General features: G+C 61.6%; 7 protein-coding genes across 7 annotated transcripts; 4 read left to right on the top strand and 3 right to left on the bottom strand.

Moving 5' to 3' along the window:
• Positions 1-39: 39 nt before the first annotated feature.
• Positions 40-1,639, top strand: RHTO_03845 (uncharacterized protein; the record flags this gene model as incomplete). Its single annotated transcript, XM_016417514.1, has 5 exons — positions 40-52; positions 323-375; positions 646-713; positions 997-1,123; positions 1,529-1,639. The coding sequence occupies 5 exons, from the start codon at positions 40-42 to the stop codon at positions 1,637-1,639; spliced, it is 372 nt and encodes a 123-aa protein (XP_016271166.1).
• A 48-nt stretch (positions 1,640-1,687) lies between these two features.
• RHTO_03844 (cytoplasmic tRNA 2-thiolation protein 1) lies at positions 1,688-3,660 on the bottom strand (the record flags this gene model as incomplete). Its single annotated transcript, XM_016417513.1, has 8 exons — positions 1,688-1,791; positions 1,848-2,031; positions 2,108-2,221; positions 2,285-2,499; positions 2,581-2,700; positions 2,782-2,899; positions 2,980-3,098; positions 3,351-3,660. The coding sequence occupies 8 exons, from the start codon at positions 3,658-3,660 to the stop codon at positions 1,688-1,690; spliced, it is 1,284 nt and encodes a 427-aa protein (XP_016271165.1).
• Positions 3,661-3,750: 90 nt separating this feature from the next.
• On the top strand, positions 3,751-7,772 carry RHTO_03843 (calcofluor white hypersensitive protein; the record flags this gene model as incomplete). Its single annotated transcript, XM_016417512.1, has 13 exons — positions 3,751-3,801; positions 3,865-3,910; positions 3,967-4,031; positions 4,094-4,134; positions 4,203-4,439; positions 4,501-4,985; positions 5,041-5,377; positions 5,439-6,533; positions 6,591-6,664; positions 6,723-6,956; positions 7,010-7,092; positions 7,146-7,195; positions 7,253-7,772. The coding sequence occupies 13 exons, from the start codon at positions 3,751-3,753 to the stop codon at positions 7,770-7,772; spliced, it is 3,318 nt and encodes a 1,105-aa protein (XP_016271164.1).
• A 95-nt stretch (positions 7,773-7,867) lies between these two features.
• RHTO_03842 (oligosaccharyltransferase complex subunit alpha (ribophorin I)) lies at positions 7,868-9,928 on the bottom strand (the record flags this gene model as incomplete). Its single annotated transcript, XM_016417511.1, has 6 exons — positions 7,868-7,996; positions 8,065-8,260; positions 8,344-8,757; positions 8,845-8,978; positions 9,039-9,384; positions 9,600-9,928. The coding sequence occupies 6 exons, from the start codon at positions 9,926-9,928 to the stop codon at positions 7,868-7,870; spliced, it is 1,548 nt and encodes a 515-aa protein (XP_016271163.1).
• A 209-nt stretch (positions 9,929-10,137) lies between these two features.
• Positions 10,138-13,866, top strand: RHTO_03841 (nitrogen assimilation transcription factor; the record flags this gene model as incomplete). Its single annotated transcript, XM_016417510.1, has 13 exons — positions 10,138-10,224; positions 10,717-10,771; positions 10,846-10,895; positions 10,978-11,003; positions 11,065-11,449; positions 11,512-11,728; positions 11,791-12,085; positions 12,147-12,199; positions 12,278-12,641; positions 12,700-12,819; positions 12,878-13,018; positions 13,073-13,749; positions 13,808-13,866. The coding sequence occupies 13 exons, from the start codon at positions 10,138-10,140 to the stop codon at positions 13,864-13,866; spliced, it is 2,529 nt and encodes an 842-aa protein (XP_016271162.1).
• A 139-nt stretch (positions 13,867-14,005) lies between these two features.
• Positions 14,006-16,615, bottom strand: RHTO_03840 (phospholipase A2; the record flags this gene model as incomplete). Its single annotated transcript, XM_016417509.1, has 4 exons — positions 14,006-14,118; positions 14,181-14,392; positions 14,448-15,069; positions 15,130-16,615. 4 exons carry the CDS (start codon positions 16,613-16,615, stop codon positions 14,006-14,008), a joined length of 2,433 nt encoding a protein of 810 aa, XP_016271161.1.
• A 125-nt stretch (positions 16,616-16,740) lies between these two features.
• On the top strand, positions 16,741-21,125 carry RHTO_03839 (regulator of nonsense transcripts 2; the record flags this gene model as incomplete). The annotated part of the gene is made up of 19 exons (XM_016417508.1): positions 16,741-16,858; positions 16,932-17,143; positions 17,203-17,457; positions 17,515-17,778; positions 17,839-17,966; positions 18,022-18,351; positions 18,411-18,591; positions 18,649-18,759; positions 18,815-18,880; positions 18,938-19,204; positions 19,263-19,412; positions 19,469-19,760; positions 19,817-19,974; positions 20,028-20,181; positions 20,244-20,347; positions 20,404-20,724; positions 20,784-20,925; positions 20,984-21,034; positions 21,085-21,125. 19 exons carry the CDS (start codon positions 16,741-16,743, stop codon positions 21,123-21,125), a joined length of 3,345 nt encoding a protein of 1,114 aa, XP_016271160.1.
• Between the last annotated feature and the right edge of the window lie 98 nt (positions 21,126-21,223).

The raw sequence follows: 21,223 nt of genomic DNA, 5'->3' as shown, positions 1-21,223 counted from the left end.
GTCACTTGCCAGCCAGGGCGTTGTGAGCCGTGCGATGCGATGTTGAGCGAGAGTGCGTGAGGGAGCGCAGGCGGAGTGGGACACGAACTCGACACCCACAGCACCTGGCGGGGTGGTACAAAGGCTGGTGTGGTGCTACAGTCTGCTTGAGCAACTGTGTCTTTCCAGCGAGTCAAACGAAGCTGCGGGAGGGCGGGTTGAGGGGGGTCGACCTCGCTCTCTGCCAGCTCGCGCCTCTCTCGCTCCATCCCTTCACTCGCTCGCGCTCAACTCGCTCAGACTGGCTCAGATCGCGCGCTGGACTGCTCAAGTGGCACCACAGACACCGCTTTACCCATCCACAACCACCCGCAAAGCCGCCCGACACCGCTCGAGGTCCGTCAGCTTTTCTTTCATCCCTCCCCCTCTCCACCCGCGACACACCGCCCAGGGATAGATACCTACACAACCATATATTTCCCTGATCGACCGAAAGGTCGGAGTGAGGGAGATCCACGTGTACACAATCATGCATCACCAACTGAGGGCATCCCTTCTCGACATCGTCCTCTCCTTCCGCCGTGGGATCAGGAGGACGGGCCAGGACATGAGCAGCGCTGAGGTGCAGGGACGAGTGAACTGACCAGCGTCGTCCGCCGTCTACAGATCTCGCTAGTCTCGCAAAAGTTCCTGCTCTCGTCTCGTCTCCTCCCGGCTCGGCTTTCCTTCTTTTTGTGAGTCTCGCCTCTCCCTTTTCTTGAGCAGCCTGTTCCACTCCGACGACGACGACCCACTCGTCCCCGCGACGCGCGCCTCGAGCCCCTTGATGAATTCCACAATCAACCAGTTCTGCTACTGAAGCACGAATGTAGACACATGGACCTATACCAAAAGCTTTACCTCATTCTGATGGGCTCACATACTCGCGCTCGTTTCTGGGACGAGTCGTCGGAGGGGGAACAAGTCACTCGACCGAGGGAATCGGAACTGACTTTGTTTCGTTGGCCTCGACGACAGGTTCTTTCTTTCTTGCTGTGTCTTCTCTGCTTCTCGTCGACTGGCGCTCCGAACCTTCCAGCTCGACGACTCATCCAGCTCAACCACCGCCTACCGCCTCCGACGTCCTCGCGCCCACATCCAATTCGTACGTTCCCTCCCCTCTTCTCTTCCGCACCCGCACGCGCACACGCCCACCCCACTACGTCTTCGGATGAGAACAAATCGTCATATCCATTCTCTGAAGCCCAATCACAAACCCTCCTTCCTTAATCTCCCTCGTCCTCCTCTTCGGACCGACTAGCACCCTCCTCTCGTTCTGCGGGACTCGGAAACGTCTTCGGGCGGACTACGAGTCTCGCAGAGCGAGCGGAGCGCGAAAGGTTTGAGGAAGGACGGGCGAGGGGGGTTCTTCGAAAGGAGAGGGAGGGAGGGGGGCTGGGAGGTAATCTTAGGCTTTGCTGACTTTGACGTCCTTTTGGGCTGGGCGTGTCGTGCGAGGGTGTGCGAGGTTAGGACGAGCGGGCGCTGACCGTCGCTCGTGCACCTTCAGCAGGATCGTCTCTCGACGCGTCTCCGTATCGCTGTTCTCGCTTGTTGCAATGCCGCTTTCTCTCCTCTCCTTCCCTGTCCGAGTCGTCGCAAGCCCAAGAAAAAGCGATAGCATCGCTTGCAAGCTGTAAGTCTACCGCATCCTCGTCCTTCCCTCGACCTACCGCACCCCAACCCTCGCAACCCCCCTATTCAGCCCCTCAAGCAACATACAAGCCTGACACAACTTCTGACTCGTCAGGCTCCCGCACCGCTCGCATTTCTCTGCGCCCGTCGCCAGCATCAGCACTCGCTCGTCGGGGGAGGGGAGAGGGACGAACGCTGGGTTTGGGATATACCGGTCTTTTTGCGCGTTGGTGGGGTGATGCCTTTGCGCTGGGGAGGTTGGGCGGCGGAGGCGGAGGGGAGGGCGGAGGGAGAGGAGGAGAGGAGAGGGTCCGGGTCGCCGCCTGCTCGTCTGCCGCGGAGGGAGAGCGAGGAGGCCATCGCTTCGCCTGAATAGATCTGCGTGCCCCACAACCACAGCGCACCTCCGTCAGCTGGGCTTGACGAGGAGAAGGAGCAGGAAGGAAAGACGCACAAGGTCGACGATCGCGCTTGGTCGGACCGCTTCGAGGTCTTTCACCAACGCGCGTGCATAACCGCGGTACGCAGTCGGAGCATAGATACACTCCGTCGAGTGGTAGTCAAGTTTCTGCGCCCCTTCATCAGCCCTGTGAGAGGAAAGAAGAAAAACAGGACGAGGGAGGGAGCGCACCTTGAAGTAAGCATACATGACGATCTCCTTCTCGTACGCGTACTTGAAGGGCTTGCTGCGCTTGATCGTCTTGGGGAGGAGGGAGGAGAGGTCGGACTCGTCGGCGTCGGCGTCTGGGCCGGGGCGGGGACATGAGGAGCTGGGGGACGGAGAGGGGTCGCCGCCTGTTGTGATTGCCGTGCAGCGCTCGAGGCGCGGGAGGTCGCCGCGGAGGACTGCATCGCAAGAGACATGCCCCGATCAGCTTTCCTTTGACGGCGCGAGACAGCTGAAAGTGCGAGAATCTGTCGACGAACCGTTCATGAGAACAGTTTCGGCGACGTCGTCTGCGTTGTGACCCGTCACGATGTGGTCGACCTCAAGCAGGTCGGCTCCTCGGTCGAGCGCTTGACGGCGGAAGACGCCGCAGTAGGTGCCTGCAGTCGACAACGGCCTTCTAGGTCAGCCCATCCGTTTCGCGGTTTGTCAGGAGACGGTAGACGCGGATTGCGACGCACAGTTGCCCTTCTTGCCGACTTCTGCGACGACCTTGTCCATCGTCCAGCCGCCGTAAAGCTCCGAGTACGACAGGATCTTGAGCGGCAGGTCGTACTGCTGCGCATTGAGCTTGACGGTCTGGGAACGGGCCGACATCCAGGATCATCAGCTTCCCACGCCGAGGAAAGCACCGGAAGCGACTAGTCGTCCCGACTCACATCGAGCGAAGCATCCCGGTACCCGCTAATTCCCTCATCAATCGAGAGGAGACACAGGTCGAGACCGTAGTCGTAGCGCTTGTTCAAGAGGGTCATGATGTACGCAAGAACTGTCGAGTCTGTTCCGGAAGAGAAGATATCAGGTCAGGGTCGCTCGTCCCGGCTCTGCGGACGTCTCTATTTGTGCAGTCCGACTCCACATCGTCGTCAACGCCCTCAGACAGCCCCCGCAGCCTGTCCATCGCCCGTTCGACATCCCTGCACCGCCCCGACAAGCTCGCTCGAGGCGAACGAGCCACACAACGCCGCCAGTCGCACCGCTGAGCAGCGAGAGAGCACAACAAGATTCATACGGAGTTACTGCGACTCACCTTTGCCTCCGCTCGCGCCGATAGCGACCCTCTCGCCCCTCCTGAACAATCCCCTCCTCGTCGGTTCAGCCTCCGCCTCAGCGCCTCGCTGGTCGCTGCTGCCCTCGTCAAAGTCTGCCCTGCCCTTGCCCTTGACGCTGGTGCCCGCCGCACCGTCCAATGCGCCCTGCCCGCATCCCAAGATGGTGTGGTGGACTTCCGTCTCGAACACGCGGAAGAAGCATTCCTTGCAGACTGCCTGGCCAGTCTTGGGTCGTCGAATCAGAGCTCGTCGCGGCGCATCAGGCGGGCACAGCGAGCACGGCGCCATTGTTGTGGGCGAACCCGCTCTTTCACTCCTTGACAACCGTTGCTCTGGTGACAACTCGCTGGAGGGCGCTCGCTGGGACTGCTGAACACGATGAAGGAGGGCAAGAATGCTGCCGACCCGCTGAATAGCCTGCTTTGCGCCGTGCGTCCATTCACTCCCTCCCCACTTTCTCCCGTGTTGACATTCGCTCGGGAGCGGCGACAGGTCCATGCAGAGCGACTGGCGCAGCTGCATACGATTCTCTCAGCTGGTCTGTGCACTTGCTGCTCGACGCAAAGCACCGCAAGCTGACTTGCGCGCGAACAGCCGCCTTCTTGTCTGCCCTCGTCCTCGGCATCTCGCTACACTACCACAAGATTGTCCGGAATCAGGTCTGTTACGCTCGTTGGGCCTCTACGCATGTGATGTAGCTGATGGGGTTCTCGTCGCGCAGTACTACGGCTATCCTGACGAATGGTTCCCTTCCGTCTCGGCGTTCGTCTCTCTCGCTCGACCTCCTGTCACGTCTTGGCATCGCTGACCATCGCCCATTCAACACGCAGAACAATAGGCGACTGGTTCCCCGAACGCAACGTCTTCCACCTCCTCATCGCCCTCACGTCCGGCCCGCGATTCCTCCTTATGCTCCTCACCTTCCTCATACATCGCGTTCAGCGTCCCACGAGCTCTCTACCAAGCGTTCTCGCCGTCGTTGCGGCTTTGCGGACATTGCTATGCGGAGGATGGGTCTACGTGACGTCGAGTGATCATGCGGATGCTCACGATGCCTGCATGGTGCTGTGCGTTCAATCTTCCGCTCGGAGGCTGCTCCGTGAAGGTGCTGACTGGCTTCTTACTCAGCTACATTGTCTCGAACCTCCCCTACATGATCCTCCAAACCCTCCTCACGCCCAACACACCCGCCGCACGACCAGCCAAAACCGCCCGCCGCCTCCTCGGCACCTCCTTCTTCGCCACCCTCGTCCCGCTCGTCTACTTCTATCTCCGACACAAGAGTGACCGGATTGCGGGAGCGTATTCGATCTACGCGCTGTTCGAGTGGACGTTGATCGTCCTCGACATCAGCTTCGACTCGATCTCGATTCTCGACTTTGTGGCTCCGACTTCCGTTGCGAGCGGCAACGAAGCGGTCGTCAGTCCGAGCATCGAGCTTGCTGCTCAGGTCGCATCGGCGCAGACGACTGCGAGCGAGTCGAACGGTGTCTACCTCGCCCCGGCAGATCCGACCGCCGAGGCGCAAGAGCCGGGCGCGGTCATTAAAGCGTTGCGCAAGATGGATATGGCGTCTCGAGGCGCGGGAGGGTGGGCGGCGGAGGTCTATCTCGGTGCGTCCTGTGGCCCTCGCGCAACCTTCGCAAACTGACCCTTCCTTACGAGCAGCATTTCTCTTCTGGACGAACCTGACGGCTATCGGACCGATGATCTTCTACTCGTCCGTCTGGGCGATGGGCCTTTCCGGCGACGAAGTCGCCCTCTTCTGCATCATCTCGCCCATCGTCCTGTCCCTCCCGATTCCCTTCCTCTCGAACTTCCTCCTCAACTCGCCGACGTCCGGAGACCTAGGCTTACTTGTCGGCGTTGCCAGCCGATACCTCGAAGGCGAGGGCGCCGAGAGGTTGAGGGCGGCGGCGTTCGGAGTTGGGTTGGCGGCGATTGCGAGGGTGGCGAGTTGGTGGGAGGTTCGGAAGGATCCGGCGCGCCTAGAGGGACGAGCCATGTCGGTCGAGAGTCTCACACGGACTTCGCGTAGTCATCGCTGACTTGTGTTGGACACGCAGTGTCTTCCTCCTCGGCCTCGTCCTTTCGGTCCTCGTCAAGTTCGCCAACTACTCGCTCAACCCGCTCTGGCCCTTCATGCGGAGTTCGTCGAACCCGAAGGAGGAGAATGGTGGCTGGAACGGCATTGGGCTGGCGGTCGGAGTGTGGGCGTGGTGCGAGGTTGCGCTTCGAAGGCGAAGAGGGAGGACAGCGGTCGTCCCTTCGGCTTCGCCCGTCAACAGCGCGACCCAGGGTTGGATGGCCAGCATCGCCTCAATCGTCGGCTTCGGCTCGCTCTTCTTCCTTCTCCACTTCCTCTACACCGACAGCGGTACAACCATCGCCTGGTCCTGGAACGGCTACCCCTCCACAGGACCTTTCGCTTTCCCCCACGGCGCCATCACGATCGCCGCCCTCTCAGCCGGCATCCTCGTTGCGTCGACGCCTCGATACCTCGCCTTCGCCAGATCGTCCATGGCATTCACCGTGGCTTGCGCGTCGGCAGCCGCTCTCTACGCGTCCGACTCGTGGCCTTCCTTCCTGCCCGGCTGCCTCCTCGGAATGTACGCCGTCTCGCTCTTCCCTTCCTTCCTCTCGTCCATCCTCGCCGCCTCGACCAGCAGCCCCGGCATCCCGTTCGCCCTCGCCTTCTTCTACTACGCCGTCCTCGAGCTCGCGAGCACTTGGACGGTCGCGTACGCTTTTGTTCCAGCCGGCTGGCTGCTGCGCGAACGTACGGACATCGTCCTCGGCTGGACGATGGCGGGCGTCGGGATCGGCCTTCTCCCGCTTCGCCGCCTCGCCGCGTCGCAAGCCTCGTCCTCCGCGCCGACACGGTCTCGACGCACCTCGTACCTCCACATCACACTGCTCCTCATCTCGCTCGCCTCGGTCTTCTCGATCATCCACCACCGCTCCTTCTTCCAGCCCGGCGTGCCACACCATGCCGAAGAGCGCCTCCTTACTGCCGGCATCTGGACCGTCCACTTCGGCCTCGACGGTTACATGTGGGAGAGCTCGAGGCGCATTGCGCAGTTCTTCAAAGAGGCGGAGGTGGACGTCGTTGCGATGCTCGAGACGGACGATCATCGGGTTGTTGGTGGTAACCGCGACATGTCAGCCGAGTCTCAGCTCTTGCCGCTATCCTCGCTGATTCCAGGCTATCTCTCCAGCACGCAGTACATCGCGCATTCCCTGAATATGCCGTACGTTGACATCGGGCCAGGGCCGCAGAAGAACACCTGGGGTCAGTCAGGCTTCTTGCTCTTTCGTGACTCCACGGCTGATCTGCCCCCTTACTGTAGGCGCCGCCCTGATATCCAAGTTCCCCATCCTCCGCTCCTCGCACCACCTCCTGCCCTCGCCGAACGGCGAACTCGCTCCCGCGATCTACGCGACCCTCGACGTCTACGGCACCGAAGTCGACGTTGTCGTCGCACACAACGGACAGGAGGAGGACCCACTTGACCGCGAGCTGCAGAGTAAAGAGCTGGGAAGGCTCATGAGGGAGAGCTGGCCAAAGCCGACTGTGTTCCTCGGTAAGCGGCCGAACTCACTCGACTGCTCCGACGCTGACTCTTATATCCTGCAGGCTACCTCGTTACGACTCCGCATGCCGAGCGGCCCGCGCCGTACAAACTCGTCGTCGAAGACGGCCGGATGCTCGACATCAGCGTGCGTCCCTCCCCACCTGAGCGACAATACGAGCTGACTTTCTTTTCACGCAGCCGAAGGATCTCGACAGGTGGTGCCAGTACATCCTCTACCGAGGCTTGCAGTTTGTCCTCTTCGCTCTCCTCCAGCCTTATGCTCGCTCTAACCCTGTCCTGTACAGCCGCGTCGGCTACGCCCGCCTCTCACGCGGCAGCGACCCAAGCGTGACCGACTCTGAAGCGCAGCTCGGCAAATTCGTCGTGCCGCTCCCCCGCTCAACGGGGTCGTCGTACACCCGGTCTGCGGAGGCTGCGAAGGCGGCATTCGCTCTACAGCAGGAGCAGCGGAACTCGACTTTCACCGAAGAAGCCGAGAAGGGCGAGGAGAAGAACAAAGAGGTCCTCCGCATTCCGCCCATCCCGCTCGAGGACTACGTCTCGCACCTCCACCAGTCTCCCGCGCCCGTCGACTCGGACGCCACAGTCTGGACCCCCGAGCGGTACATGCCACCCTCCCTCCGCTTCCCAGCGCAGTTCTACGAAGGCAATGCAGGAGGACACCGGTATATCGTCTTGACGGGCGAGAAGGGCGGAGAGGGGCCGAACTACATGATGGACCCCGAGGAGAAGGAATGGAGGAGGTTGTGGGAGATCGACGAGTTGGAGAGGCTGGCGAGCACGGGCGAGTGTGGGGTGCAGTAGCTCAGGCATCGGACTCTTCTTTGCAAGGCTGTACCGTTTCTCAAGCGCGCCGAGTGGGAGGAGAACCTGCTTTTCTATTTCTTCGCACTGCACGACTACTTCTCCGCGATCCCGAACGTGACACGCTTGGCGACGATGACGACGAGGAAGAGCGAGCTGAGAACTGCCGCGCACGCGAGTGGCTTTTGGAAGAAGTCGACGGCGGGAGGGAGGGTGTACTCGATCTGCGTTTCCGTCCGTCGTCAGCTTTCAAGCGGCAAAGTGAAGGAAGCGCGAGCGAGGGCGGACGCACGTAAACTTCGCCTCCATGCCGATCGGTACATCCCTGCTTGGTCATGACGACCGTCGGCCGGCCGGTCGAGTCGAGGTACGTCCATGCGACGTTTCCGCCTTCTTTGATCGTCGGGATGCGGGAGAAGAGCGGGAGAGGAGTCGAGGGAGGGAGGGAGAGCGAGGCGAGTGGGAAGGGCGGGTGGACGGAGATGTCCCTGCGCGGCGCCATGTGGGAGATCCGTCAGGACCAGTCCGATAGATTCGTCGAGAGGAAGCCGGAAGGAAACCGCCGACGCACCTCGCGCCCTCGGGCAACCGAATCTCCACTCTCACATCATCCACCGCGACGTCCCTAATCGGCGTCAAAAACGGCACGGCAGCGACATACCTCCCACCTTTGCGCATCCTGACGAATTCTCCGAGTGGGAGGTCGTACCCGATCGTGAACGAGTAGTTCCACCCTCCCATCAGCGGATAACGAGGTTGGAGTTCCAGAACCGCCGGGGAACGCTTCTGCTGACTCGGGAGGAGGGCAGAGTGTGTCTTGGGAGAGCGGAAACGAGAGGTCGAGACGTTCCCGACTAGGTCGTAGTAGTACGGGCTGTGCGTCGAGGGTGGGAGGACGATCGAGAGTGCTGAGAGGGCCGTCGCGCCGTGACGACGGTGCATCATCATTTTCTGGTAGTCGATGCGGGCGAATTGGCCTTCGAGGCTGTGAAACGCAGGACAAAGGAATGGATCAGCGGACCTGGTCCATGCGAAGTGGACTCCTCGCCGACCGCCTCGTCGCCAGACTCACGCAGGCCCAGCGTTGAACAAATCAATGTTGTCCTGTACAGCCATGTTGGCGCCCCAGTGGCTCAACTCGACGATCCTGTCGAGCTTGCGGATCGAGGCGACCGCTTCGGGTTGCTGGTAGTGGATCGTTGCGAGCTGTTCGTCCGCGAGCGTTAGCGAGTCGGCATGGGAAAAGAGAGTGTGTGATGGACGCACCTGCTCGCCCATCTCGGCAATTTTTCCCTGCGACGTGAAGGTAATCGTCGCGCTCCCCTGCTGCTGATGCACCTTGAACCCCTCGGGACTCTTGACATCCACGACCCTCGGCGTAGGCGTCTTGACCCTCACTTTCACTTCCTCCAACCTACTCTTCTGTTCGCTCGTCAGACCGTGAAGTGGAGCGAGGAGGTCGCCCGTCCAGAGCATGTAGATTGAGTCGGCTGTTTGAGGGAGGGTTTGAGGGTGCGGATGGGAGGAGTGAGGGAGAACGACGGAGAGGGTTAGGGTCGTCTTGTCGGAGGAATGGGGCGGTTGGAGAGAGATGGAGTAGTAGGTCGTTGTGCTGTGGAGGCGAGGCAGGGTCAGTATGGCGTCGGGCCGGGGTCTCCGTGCAGCCCGAACTGCTCGGAAGAGTGCAGCTGCTCTTCCGGATCGTAAAGCGGATCCTCAGCGGGCTGCATCTCGAGACGCCCGTCCGCAGCCGAAGCCACGTCCAGCGGGCAGTCCTCCCATCAGCAGAAGCAGAACCGCCTGCGACCCGCGCGAACGCCGACTCACTCGTCACTTCCCACCGCAACCATCTCGACACGCCGCCTCGCGCCTCCCTTGCCCTCGACCGCCTCGACCCACCCCTCCGCCTTTCCGCCCTGCCTCACTCCGACAACCCACTTGTCGCCCTTGACATCACTCTGGAGGTCTTTCTGGAGCGTGTAGACGGCCTGCGAGCGAGTCAGGGACCCCCCGAGTTCGATGGTGGACGAGAGAGTGATGGGCTGCCAGCTTGTGGGTGGGAGAGACGGGTACGAGAAGATGTGCTGGGAGGAGGCGAACTGGGCAAGGGCGGCTGTCGCAGCGAGTGCGGTCCAGCCGAGTGCGAGCAGGCGCATCCTGGCGAGCGAGTGGACTGGCGGTGTAGAAGTGGGGAGGACGAGGGTAATGAAGCTGAATACAACTTAAAGTGTAATGCGAGTTGTATTCGTTTGAATTGTAATCAGTTGAATACACCCGAGTTTGTATTCAAGTTTGTATTCCTGACCCCCACTCGCTGCGGGCCTCCTCACTCCGCAACCTTCGACACCAGCGACTTCTGCGCGCGATGAGCGAGATGAGCGCGTCTCCGCCCGAGGAGAACAAGCCACTCGACAGCCGACACGACCCAGCTGACCTGCCCGCGAAGAAAAAGGTGCGCTCCTCGTCTCGAAGCTCCCATGTTCGCCGGCGGGTGTTCCGACGCGAAGCCGGCTGCAACACAGCAAGGAGGCATGCCGAGGGTCCCTCGGTGCTCTCATGAACTGGGAGAAGCGAATGTGACTGGCGCGGTCCCGGGCGATGCGTCGAGGCGAGCTGGGCGAGGGCGAGTCCCATGTGAAGAAGCGGCGGACGACGACCGGCTGCATCGCTGGGCAGGGGGCGGGCTGTTCGAGGGCTGTTCGACTGTGCGAGTCCAGAGGAGGTGCGTCCAATCCATCCGAGCCTGCGCCTAGTCGACGCAAGCTCACCTGACTTTCCCTTCCCTCGCTCACAGGAAAGTGATTCGCCTGGCTCGCGTCACTCTTGCTCCTGCTCACCTCTGTGCTTCGATTCCGCGCTCCTCTCAACTCTCAGCAGCTGTATCAGACTTCGACCAAGGAACGGACGAGCTGACGGTCTCCCGCTTCTTCCTTCCGCACCGCAGCCTCGAACGACAACCGCCTGCAACCGCTGCCGCAAGAAGCGTGGGCGTTGCGATGGTGCGTTCACGTCCTCCTCGGCTGTCTCTCCGGTCCGGGAGGACGAGACTGACGTGGGTGTGCGGGCGAAACAGGCCAGAAACCGATTTGCGGGCCGTGTACAACCGCGGGTGCGGTGTGCGAGGTGCGTCGCGCGGCTCCTCATGAGATTCACAACACGCCGCATGACGAGTGGAGCTGATGAGCGACCGTGGTGATCTTCGCAGTACGAGCTCGGCGCAGACAAGCGAAAGTACGTTTTCCGTTTCTCGTTTCACCCTTTCCGCGCAATGCTGACGCAGCTCCGCTTACAGACCCTACACAAAAGCCGTCGTGCAAGCTATGCAACTCCGCATCGACACGCTCGAAGCGCAGCTCGCCGCCTTGACGGGCCAACCGGTCCCCTCTTCCTCCGGCTCGTTCTTCGACTCGCAATCCGCCGACCCCCTTTCGATTCTCGACTCTTCTGCGCCTCTTCCCTCCGACTCGACGAGCACGACACCAGCAATGACGTCCCTCTCGCTCGTCGCGAACCAAGCGGCGAAGAATGGGAGTGGCACGTCGCCTACGGGTCTTGGACCGACCAGTCTGAGCTTTGCGGAGGGAAGTCAGCCGCAGGTTTCGACGCCTAACTTGAACGGGTTGGATACGTTTCAGGGTGGATTGGCGATCAATGCGCATGGCGAGTTGCGCTTCTACGTGCGTTTCTCGCTTTCCTTTCCTCCTGCGCACTGCTTCTGACGAGTTTCGAGGTCTCGTAGGGCCCGACATCCTCCTACCGCGCCGTCCTAGCCGACTCGACCTCCCTCCTCAATACCCCGACAACAGTCAACGCCATCCGCGCCTTCTCGCTCACCCGCGCACCGATCCCGACCGCCTCGCCTGCCGACCCTGCACTACCGAGACGCCCGCCTGACTTGAGCCCGGATTTCAAGGTCAAGTTGCTCAATCTGGCGTTCGAGTATTGTTTCTCGCATTGTGCGTTGCGCTCGTCTCTCACCCGTGAGCCAGCTGGAACTGACGGACGTGTGCGCGCGCAGACAACATCGTCCCGGAGCGACAGTTCTTCGCCGACCTCCAGATGTACCCCTTCGAGCGGACCCAATACTACTCCCCCTTCCTAATGAACGTCATCCTCGCCGTCGGCTGCCGCTACCTCGACCCGGACGACCCTTCCTACCCTCCCGAAATCTGCGGACTCATCGGAGACCCCGATACGAGGGGAGACGTGTTTGTTACGTGGGCGAGGTATCTGTTGGATCAGGAGTGGTACAACCCGGCGCTTTCGACGATTAGGGGGCTGTTGGTCCTGGGGCTGTACATGGCGGGGCGTGGGTGAGTCGCCGTGCCGAGTTTGGAGGCGAGGGAGGACAAGCTGACGAACGAACGTGCCCAGGTTCGACGGGCCGTGTGTCATCTTCGTCGGCTCGGCGCTCAAGTTGACGGAAGGTGAGGAGTCGTCTTGCGCCTGCTCGACTCGGTTATCGCGGACCTGTCGAACTGACGTTACGCGTCGTCTTCTTACAGACTTCGGCCTCAACCTCGGCCCTCACCGCCTGTCGATGTCGATGGGCCTCGAGATCTCCGAAGAGCTCATCACCGCCCGACGAGACTGTTTCTGGTCGGCCTTCGCCTCAGACTGCATCTCCTCGATGTACATCGGTCGCTCGACCACCTTCAAGCCCGACGTGATCGACGTGATCCCCCCTCCCGTCGTTCCCGAACTCGACTTCGAAGCGCCCCTCTATCGCTCTTCGGCCTTCCATTGGTCAAGCAGGCTCATATACATTGCCAGCCGAATCATGGACTCGGTCTATACGCTCAGGCCGGGGATCTCGCTTGCGATGAGGCAGGCGAAAGTGCCCGAGTTGCACCTCTTGCTCGAGAGCTGGTGCGTCGCGTTCTCTTTCATCTCCCTGAGTGGCTGGGCTGACGGCGAGTCGCGCCAGGTACCACGAGTTGCCGTCGCATCTTCGAGCCAGCGGCGCAGACCCGCAAAAGGCGCCGCACCCACACATCCTCGTCCTCAACATGGTCTACAACATGATGCACATCTCGCTTCACAGGCCGTACGCCCCTTCCCTCCTTCCACCTAGCCCCTCATTGACGTGGATTGTGCGCGCGCAGCTTCTTCCGACGCTTCTCGGCCAACCCGACGACGAACGTTAGTACGGAAAAGTGTCTTGTTGCGGCGTCGAATATCGTCAGGCTTGTCAAGCTCTTGCGAGGGTCGGCGGGACTGAGGAAGGCTGCTCCTGGCGTTCAGCAGTAAGTTCCACTCTTCGCCATCGACAGCGCGGGGCTGACTGCAATCGTCCACAGTGCCGCCTTCAACGCCGGCACGGTCCTCGCCATCTCTGCCGCCGAAGACAACCTCTCGAACAACCCGAAGCAAGACTCGGAGCGTCGCTCGCAAGCGAAGAAGGACCTCCGGCTCATCGTCGCGAGTCTCAAGGAGATTGGCACGACCTGGACGACGGCGCACACGAGCGCCGGAGTGCTCGAGGCGCTCATGACGCAGTGGGACGCGTCGTCTCAGCCGCCAGACCAACCTGCGACGAACGCTTTCGCGCCCATCCAGAACGGCTCGGCTGCTATGCCGCACGGCTCGCCTACGTCGTCCATCTCGTCCAGCTCGACCGGCTTCCCGCAGTCCTTCGACTTCTCCTCTGCCTCGCCCGGCCCTTCGCGCGCCGACCTCGCCGCCCAGCTCCCAAAGCTCGAGCAGCCGTCCTACGAGCCCTCATCGGGCCCAACCGGCTCGACACCCATGTCATTCGCCAGCCTCGGACTCGCCTTCCCCTCCCGCCCGAGTACAGCAGGAGGCAACCACTCGCTTGACGGTGTCGGCGCAGGGTTCGGAACGAGCTTGGGCTTCATGTTCCCGAGCTGGGATTTGGGAGACGATGTCGACTTTGGAGCGCCGCCGGGCGAGCAGGCGCATGGGAATGGCGCGAGTACGGCGGGATTGGACTGGGGTTTGCTGAACATGCCTGAGTGTAGGTCCTGCCGATATGCCGCACAAGCTTCGAACGCTGACGCTTATCCACCCCGCAGCGAACTCGCAAAGCGCCGCAGCCACGCCTTCCGCATCGACTGCGACTCCAGCGGCATGAGTCCTCGAGCTATCTCTATATCAGTTCATGCAGTGCCATCCATATCTATTGTGTCGCGCGTAGACTTTGCAGAACGCGTCATCTATCATCTCGAGTGATACAGGCTAGTGTTGGCAACAAGGGAAAGCAACTCGGGTCTCTACGCCTGCGGCGCCCGCCCCGCTGCCTCGTCCCCCAACCGCTGCTTCCGCTTCCGCAGCCACACGCCCTTGATCAGCGTCTTGAGCTGCTGCTCGCCTGCCGTGAAGTTCGCTGCAAAACGACGCTCGTTAGCTTCGCTACCTAGGCAGGCCGGAACGCGAAGCGCGACGCACCCTTTGCAAGGCGGATCAGCTTGTCCGTCTCCTCCTCCGTATAGTCAAACTTCCATGTCGAGAACACCTCGAGCGGGTTGGGGAACGTCTCGTCGGGAGAAAGCGGGATGTAGGCGAGCGCGATTCCGTCGCGCGCAAGGACGTCGTCGACTGTCGGATTGTCGTTGCGGCAGGTCGCTGCTTGCGACCGCGAGGTCGAACCGATCCAAATGCTGGAGGAAAACTGTGAGCTGTGTGTGGCTGAGAGAGGAAGCGAGACGAATGCACCTGCACTTGCCCAACGGCGGCTCCTTCGCACCCTGACTCTCCGGCATCGGCTTGTCGTCCGCCTCGACCGGCACCCCCTTCTCGTCCACCTTCCCCTTCGTCGCTGCTTCGCGACTCTGCGGCGCACTGCCCGTCGGGACCGGCTCCGGGTTCTTCGTCTCGACGCCTTCACGCTCGTGAGCCGTCTTGCTAGCCGTGACCCGCTCCTGCGCCTTGGCCTGATCGACCTTCGTCGCCGCATCGTCCCGACTCTTCTCCTTCTCCTTCATCTCTCCCTCCTCTGCTCCCGGAAAGATCGCCTTGACATCCACCTCAGGCCAAGCGAAACGACTCTGCGCCTTCTCGCTGTACTGCTTGGCATACTCTGCCGCTCGCGCGAACCAGGTCTCGTGGTTATCGGCCGATGCGTCGAGCGCGATGATCACGTCTACGCTGCGACGCATCAGGGGGACATAGGGGATGTTGAGCTCGACGCCGGCGTCGGCGAATCCGAGGGTCTTTTCTTTGACGATTGAGGAGGGGACGGAGGGTGGGAGAGAGCCGGGGAGGCTGTATAGGAAGTTGGGGAGTTCGGCGGGCGGGAGAGGGTGGATCGAGTCGAGCTTGTGGGCGTTCTTCTTGACTGCGGCGCGAAGGGCGATGTCATTCACAGGTTGGAAAGAAGAGAGTGACCTGAACGCACCAAAGTCATCGATGGCCCCGAAGAAAGGCAGGCTGATGAGCAGCGGCTTGACTTCGAGGAAGTACGAGAAGAGGGTCGCGCAGAACGCGCTCGCATATATCCCCGAAAGGACCGGCACGCCCAGCTCCGGTACGCGCTCGGTGCTCTTCCCACCGTCAAACAGCCTGCCAAGCGCCCAAGTCGGGATCCATGCGCCGAGCTTGTCGCTCCCAACCTCGTAGCAGGTCGTCTCGAACCAAGTCCACCGGGCCTTCTTGACCGTCTCTGAAGCGGACTCGCCGCCTTCCTTCTCGGCCTTTTCGAGCTCTTCGGGAGAGGGGAGGTCGTGTCGAACGGTCGTGTATATGGGTAGAGGGGAGGAACCGTCTTCGAGGATGTCGCGTTGAGAGGAGGTCTTGAGTGTGCGGAGGGTGAGGGGGCGAGGCGGTGGAGGGAGATCGTCCTGCTCGCTCGGGACGTACAACCTGGTCGAGACGAGCGTCCCGTAGGCATCTACAAGTGACACCTCGCCACCCTGAATCGCCTCCTTCAAGATCGCCGCACTGATGATTGTCCGGCTGGCGAGATCGTCAAAGTCGAGGAGGTTGATGAACGTGTCGGGCGCGAGGAACGGTTCTTTGACTCGCTCGCGGAGGTGTCGCAGCGTCCAGTCGATTTGGCCGCCGCCGAGTGTGTAGAGCGTGTTGAGCGCCCAGCAGGAGCCGCTGACGCCCGACGCATAGGTCAAGGTGTCCCAGATGCCCGTCTCCTTGGCCGCCTGAAGCGACGCAGCCGTGTTGAGCATGGCTCGGTAGCCTCCTCCGCTCGCTGCGACCGCGACGACCGGCAAGTCCCGCACGTCGACTTCCTCGAGCGGAACGTCCATCAACCGGGCAAACGCCGCCCGCATCTTATCCCGCCTGTTCCGCAAGAAAGCCCGCTCCGTGTGCGGCAAGTCCTGGCCCGTCCGTACCGTCGCGTCCCACTGCAACTCCGGGTGAATGCTCGGGTCCTTGCCCTCCTGGACGATGCGCGAGTAGGTCGAGTTCGGGCCGAGCGAGAGCTCGTCTTGCAGCTTCGAGAAGGTGGTCGTGAGGGAGGAGAGGGATTCTGTCCATGTCGAAAGGGTGCCGCCGATATCAGGCAGACTGATGGACGGGATGGATATTGACGGTGCGGATGGCAAGGACGGCGGGCTGAAGGATTTGAGCTTGTCGAGGATGCCAGAGTCGTCGTCGTCGTTTCGGGAGGACCTTGCGTCGGTTGACGAGCTCCGCTTGCCCTCCTCGCACCTCAGAGACCTCGACCAGAACGTCCTCGTCCCGTACGACCCTGCTCCCGCCCCGACTGCTGCGCCCGCGACGAGAAAGAGTCCTTGGACCGCCGGAGTGATCGTCGAAGGGGAGAGCCGGGCGGGAGTCGACAGCAAGCGGCGAGAGGACCCGCGCGAAGGTCGCAGCGTGGTCAATGGTGGTCTGTAGAGAGAATGCGCTCCTCGCCAGGCCATCCTAGCTGTGAAGTAGCGACTTCGAGTTCTGGATGAATGCAAGCCGGACTGATGAGGACGACTTGGTGTCGACCACCTGCACCGCTCTTCCTTGCTGGCTGCAACTGGCCAGAGTGGCTCACGCGATGGCTTCTGTAGCATCTGGACCGGCGACGGACTCGAAGGAGGGCGGGAAACGCTCTCTGCGCCGGGTCGAGTTGCGGACAGCCAACCTGGCGGCATGGGAGCGAGGCGGGCCTCCTGGTGCGTCGCGGTTGACGTGGGTGGAGTCGAATGGGGCTATTGGCTCGAGCTGACACCGCTCGCCCGCCCGCAGAGGGACTGGGCAAGCTCGACACCTCGCTCAAGCGTCACACGGCCCTCCTCGTCAAGTTCCGCTCGTCGCTCAACACGGCTGCAGCCATTGCTAGTCTCCTGAAGGAGATCTCACAGCTCTCGCTCGAGAAGTATGTCGAGGAGGCTGTCGGCGCGATTGTGGAGGGTCTCGGCAAATGCAAGACGGCGGCCGAGACGGCGGGTGCGGTCGAGGTGCGTTGTTTGTGGCGCCGTGAGCGCACGAGGACGCTTATCAGGTGTTATGCGCGCAGGTCGTCTCGGCGATGCACCAGCGCTTCCCTGAACTCTTCACTCCGCCCTTCAACTCGCTCCTCCTGCAGGGTCTCAAGCCCGGCTCATCGACCGCAACCGACCGCGACATCCAGGAGAAGGAGAACAACGCTCGTATTATCAAGCAGCGTGGCTTGTTGAGGGTTGTTGGGGAGCTTGAAGCGGTTGGTGTGGTGCGGAAGGAGGGTGGGAAGGGCGCGACGGGCGAGATTACTTGGGCGGCCCTGAAGGACCTGGTGCGCAGAGTTCGTTTTCTTCACGCTCCGATGCGCCTCATGTGAGTTCCTCTGCAGCTCACGTCCGACAAGGAAGCCCTCGCACTCGTCGCTCCCCTCGCCATCGCAACCGCCAAACACCTCGGCTCGATCTACCTCCCACCCGCCGACGCCGCCACCACGACAGAAGGCGAAGCAAGCGCGCATGATTTCCCGACTCTCGCAGAAGCTTCGCAGGCAGAAGACGACGCGATCGTTTCGCGGGACATGAAGGACAAGTTTCGCAAGCTGCTTGTTGCGTTCTTTGATGCGCTCGGCAAGCGGGAACAGAAGTTGCACCTCGTATGCACCAGCTTGTCAACTTTCCAAACATGCAGACGCTGACGAGGTGACCGCTCACAGGAACTGCAACGGCAGGACAAGCGCAATCACGAGGCGTACATCCGGTCTGGCGAGGTCTTTGAGGACCGCGAGAAGAACTACGAGAAGGCGGTCAAGTCGTGGGAGCGCGGGTGGGCGAGCGTCACGCAGTGCGTCCTACTTCCCCTCCAGCGCAAGAGGCCTCCTAACCTAGTTCCCCTCCAGACTCGCCGAAGTCCTCTCTCTCCCCCTCCCCACCCTCCCCTCCCTCCAATCAACCCTCAACGCCTCCATCGTGACAGCCGGTTCGTCCGGCGCTACTTCAGGCGAAGAACTCGGTCCGCAGAGCTTGTGGGCGGACGAGGAGGAGAAGAAGTTCTATGAGGACTTGGTCGAATTGAGGGGGAAGGTGCCGAATGCGCTTTTGGGTGTTGCGGAGGAGGAGAAGGTGGAGGAGGCGGAGGTGAAGGAGGACGTTCAGGAGGAAACGGTGGAGGGAGAGGAGGAGAAGGATGCGGCGCGTATCGATGATGAGGATGCGGCGGAAGAGCCAGAGTGCGTCCGGATTCCTCGAGCGCTCCGTCAGTGTCGCACTCACCTTCTTTCGCCCGCAGGGACCCGGTCGCTAAGCTCGAAACGGCCGAGCCCGATCCATCCATTCCTTCCGGCCCCGCCGCGCAGCTGAACGCCATCTTCGCCCGCTTGCCCGAAGCTTCGTCGAAGAAGTCGATCGATGACATCGCGGTCGAGTTTGCGTTCCTCAACAGCAAGGCGGCGCGCAAGAGGCTTGTCAAGGTGCGTGGCCCGCCCTCGCGTACGCTGCGGCCACATGCTGAAATCTTGTACTCGCAGACGCTCGGCTCCGTCAGTCGCAACCGCCAAGACATCCTCCCGTACTACAGCCGCCTCGTCGGCACGCTCAACCCGTACATGCCGGACGTTGGGAAGGAGCTTGTTGCGCTGGTGTGTGAAGACCGCCCCTCATCCTGCGTGCAACGAGTGACGCTCGTCGCTGCAGCTCGAGGACGAGTTCCGCTACCTGCAGCGCAAGAAGAACGCCGACTTTGCCGAGACCCGCTCGAAGGTGTGTCGCAGCTTACCTCTCTCGCCCACAACCCGCTGACCGTCGATCTTCGTGCAGAACCTCCGCTTCATCTCCGAGTTGACCAAGTTCCGCGTCACCCCGCTCCACGTCATCTTCTACGTCTACAAGGTCCTCCTCGACGACTTCTCCGGTCCCAACATCGACAACTTCTGCACCGTCCTCGAGGGATGCGGACGCTTCTTACTTCGCAGCGAAGCGACGAGCGAGCGGATGAGGCAGGTCGTCGATACTTTCAAGCGCAAGAAGGCGGCTATGCATCTCGATGAGCGGCAGACGGCGATGCTCGAGAACGCCTACTACCAGGTGCGTCTCGGTCCGAGCGCTTCACACGCTGCAGCTCGCTGATGTGCTCTCCCTGCAGTGCGATCCGCCTGACCGCCCGGCCATTCCGCCGAAGGAGCGGACGCCGATGCAACTGTACATCCGACACCTCTTCTACAACGTGCTCAACCGCAACTCGAGCGACAAGGTGCTCAAGCTCGTTCGCAAGCTCCACTGGGAGGACCCGGCGGTGCGTTTGGGTCAGCCTCTACTGTCAGCTGAGGTAGCTGACGGTTCTTGCTTTAGATCGTCCGCAAGCTGCACAACGCGTTCACGAAGGTGTGGAAGATCAAGTACTCAAATGTCCACCTTTTCGCCGTCCTTCTCTACGATCTCGGCCGCTACCACCCCGACTTCAGCGTGTCAGTCATTGACGACGTCCTCGAGAACATCCGCGTCGGCATGGAGATCAACAACTTCAAGTACAACCAGCAGCGTGTCGCGACCGTCAAGTACCTCGGCGAGCTCTACAACTACCGCGTGCTCGACTCGCGCGTCATCTTTGACACGCTGTGGTCGCTCGTCACGTTCGGTCATCGTGAGCGTCGCCTCTCCAAGCTCTTTCTCGCTCTCCGCTGACCACAGCACCTGCAGCCGACGGCCGCCCTCACCCTGATCTGCCTTCCGCCATCGACACTCCCGACGACTACTTCCGCATCCGCCTCGTCTGCACGCTCCTCGACACCTGCGGCGCCTGCTTCGACCGCGGCACGCTCAGAAAAAAGCTCGACAATTTCCTCGTCTTCTTCCAGGTGCGTCGCTTGTTGCCTTCCGGTTCCTCGGCTTCACTGACGTTCGGCTGCAGATGTATGCGTTGTCGAAGGGCTCGCTGCCGATGGACGTCGGCTTCATGTACTCCGACACGCTCGAGCAGCTCCGTCCGAAGCTCGTCAAGTATCAGACTTTCCCGGAGGCGGCGCTCGCAGTTGACGAGATGATGGCTGCTGTCGCGAAGGAGGGTGCGTCAAGAACGCCTGCTCTCGGGACTTTTGCGACGACGCTGATGCGAGGTGTCCCGCAGCACCGGTCGAAGACGATGTCGACGAGCAAGATGGACAGGAAGGTGCTCGTCCCGGTGCAGACGAGGAGGACGAGGAAGGTTCAGAGACGGAGGGAGAGAGCGAGGTGCGTGATTCCACTCCTACCTCTCCGACGTGACGCTGATGCACCCACTTTCGTAGGCCGACACGATCGACGCGGACGGTGCTGCCGGCGACGCTTTCGAGGACGATGAAGACACGCACGAGGGGCGTGGCCGCGACCCGAATGCGATGACGCAGGAAGAAGAGGACGACTTTGCTCGCGAGCTCGCCAAGATGATGGTCAGCTCGACCGAGGCGCGCAAGGCGGAGAGGAAGCCAGTCTCGCTCGACGTGGGCATCCCGCTCATTCGCAAAGCCAAGGCGGACGATGAGGTCGCGATGGACGAAGCGACGCAAGACAGTCGCGAGAGGAAGGGCATGCAGTTCACGCTTTTGACGAAGAAGGGCAACAGGCAGCAGGTGCATACGACGCCTCAGACGGAGACTCGCCTCAATTCGCTGACTCGAGTTTCGCGCAGGCACTGTCGATGGAGATTCCTCGCGAGTCGTCCATCGCGATGAGCACCGTCGCTCAGCGCGAGCAGCACAAGGCCGAGCAGGAGCGGCTCAAGCGACTTGTTCTCGACTACGAGTCCCGCGAGGAGGAGGCAGACAAGCAAGGTCAGTCAGCATTCGCTTGCGGATGATTATGCGGCGACTAACGGGCTGCATGTTACAGCTCTCAAGGAGACTCTCGCTCGTCGCGGCATCGTCCTCAACTATGGTGCTGGTGCGTCTCGCCGCCTGTATCGCTGGGCAGGGCTGACCACGCCCGCGCAGAGAACCGCAAGAAGGGGATCAAGTTCGAGGTAGTGCCTTGATCCCTCTTCCACTCCTCGTCGCTGCGTCCCGGAGCAGAAGTGACAGCTTTTCTCGTCGCTTTCGCCCACCGTCGTCCAGGGAAAGGTGTCTCACACCG

The sequence above is a fragment of the Rhodotorula toruloides genome (genome assembly GCF_000320785.1).
Source record: "Rhodotorula toruloides NP11 unplaced genomic scaffold Scaffold23, whole genome shotgun sequence".
Taxonomy (NCBI): domain Eukaryota; kingdom Fungi; phylum Basidiomycota; class Microbotryomycetes; order Sporidiobolales; family Sporidiobolaceae; genus Rhodotorula; species Rhodotorula toruloides.
The sequence above is the reverse complement of the archived record's forward strand: the minus strand, read 5'-3'. Positions and strand labels throughout refer to the sequence as shown.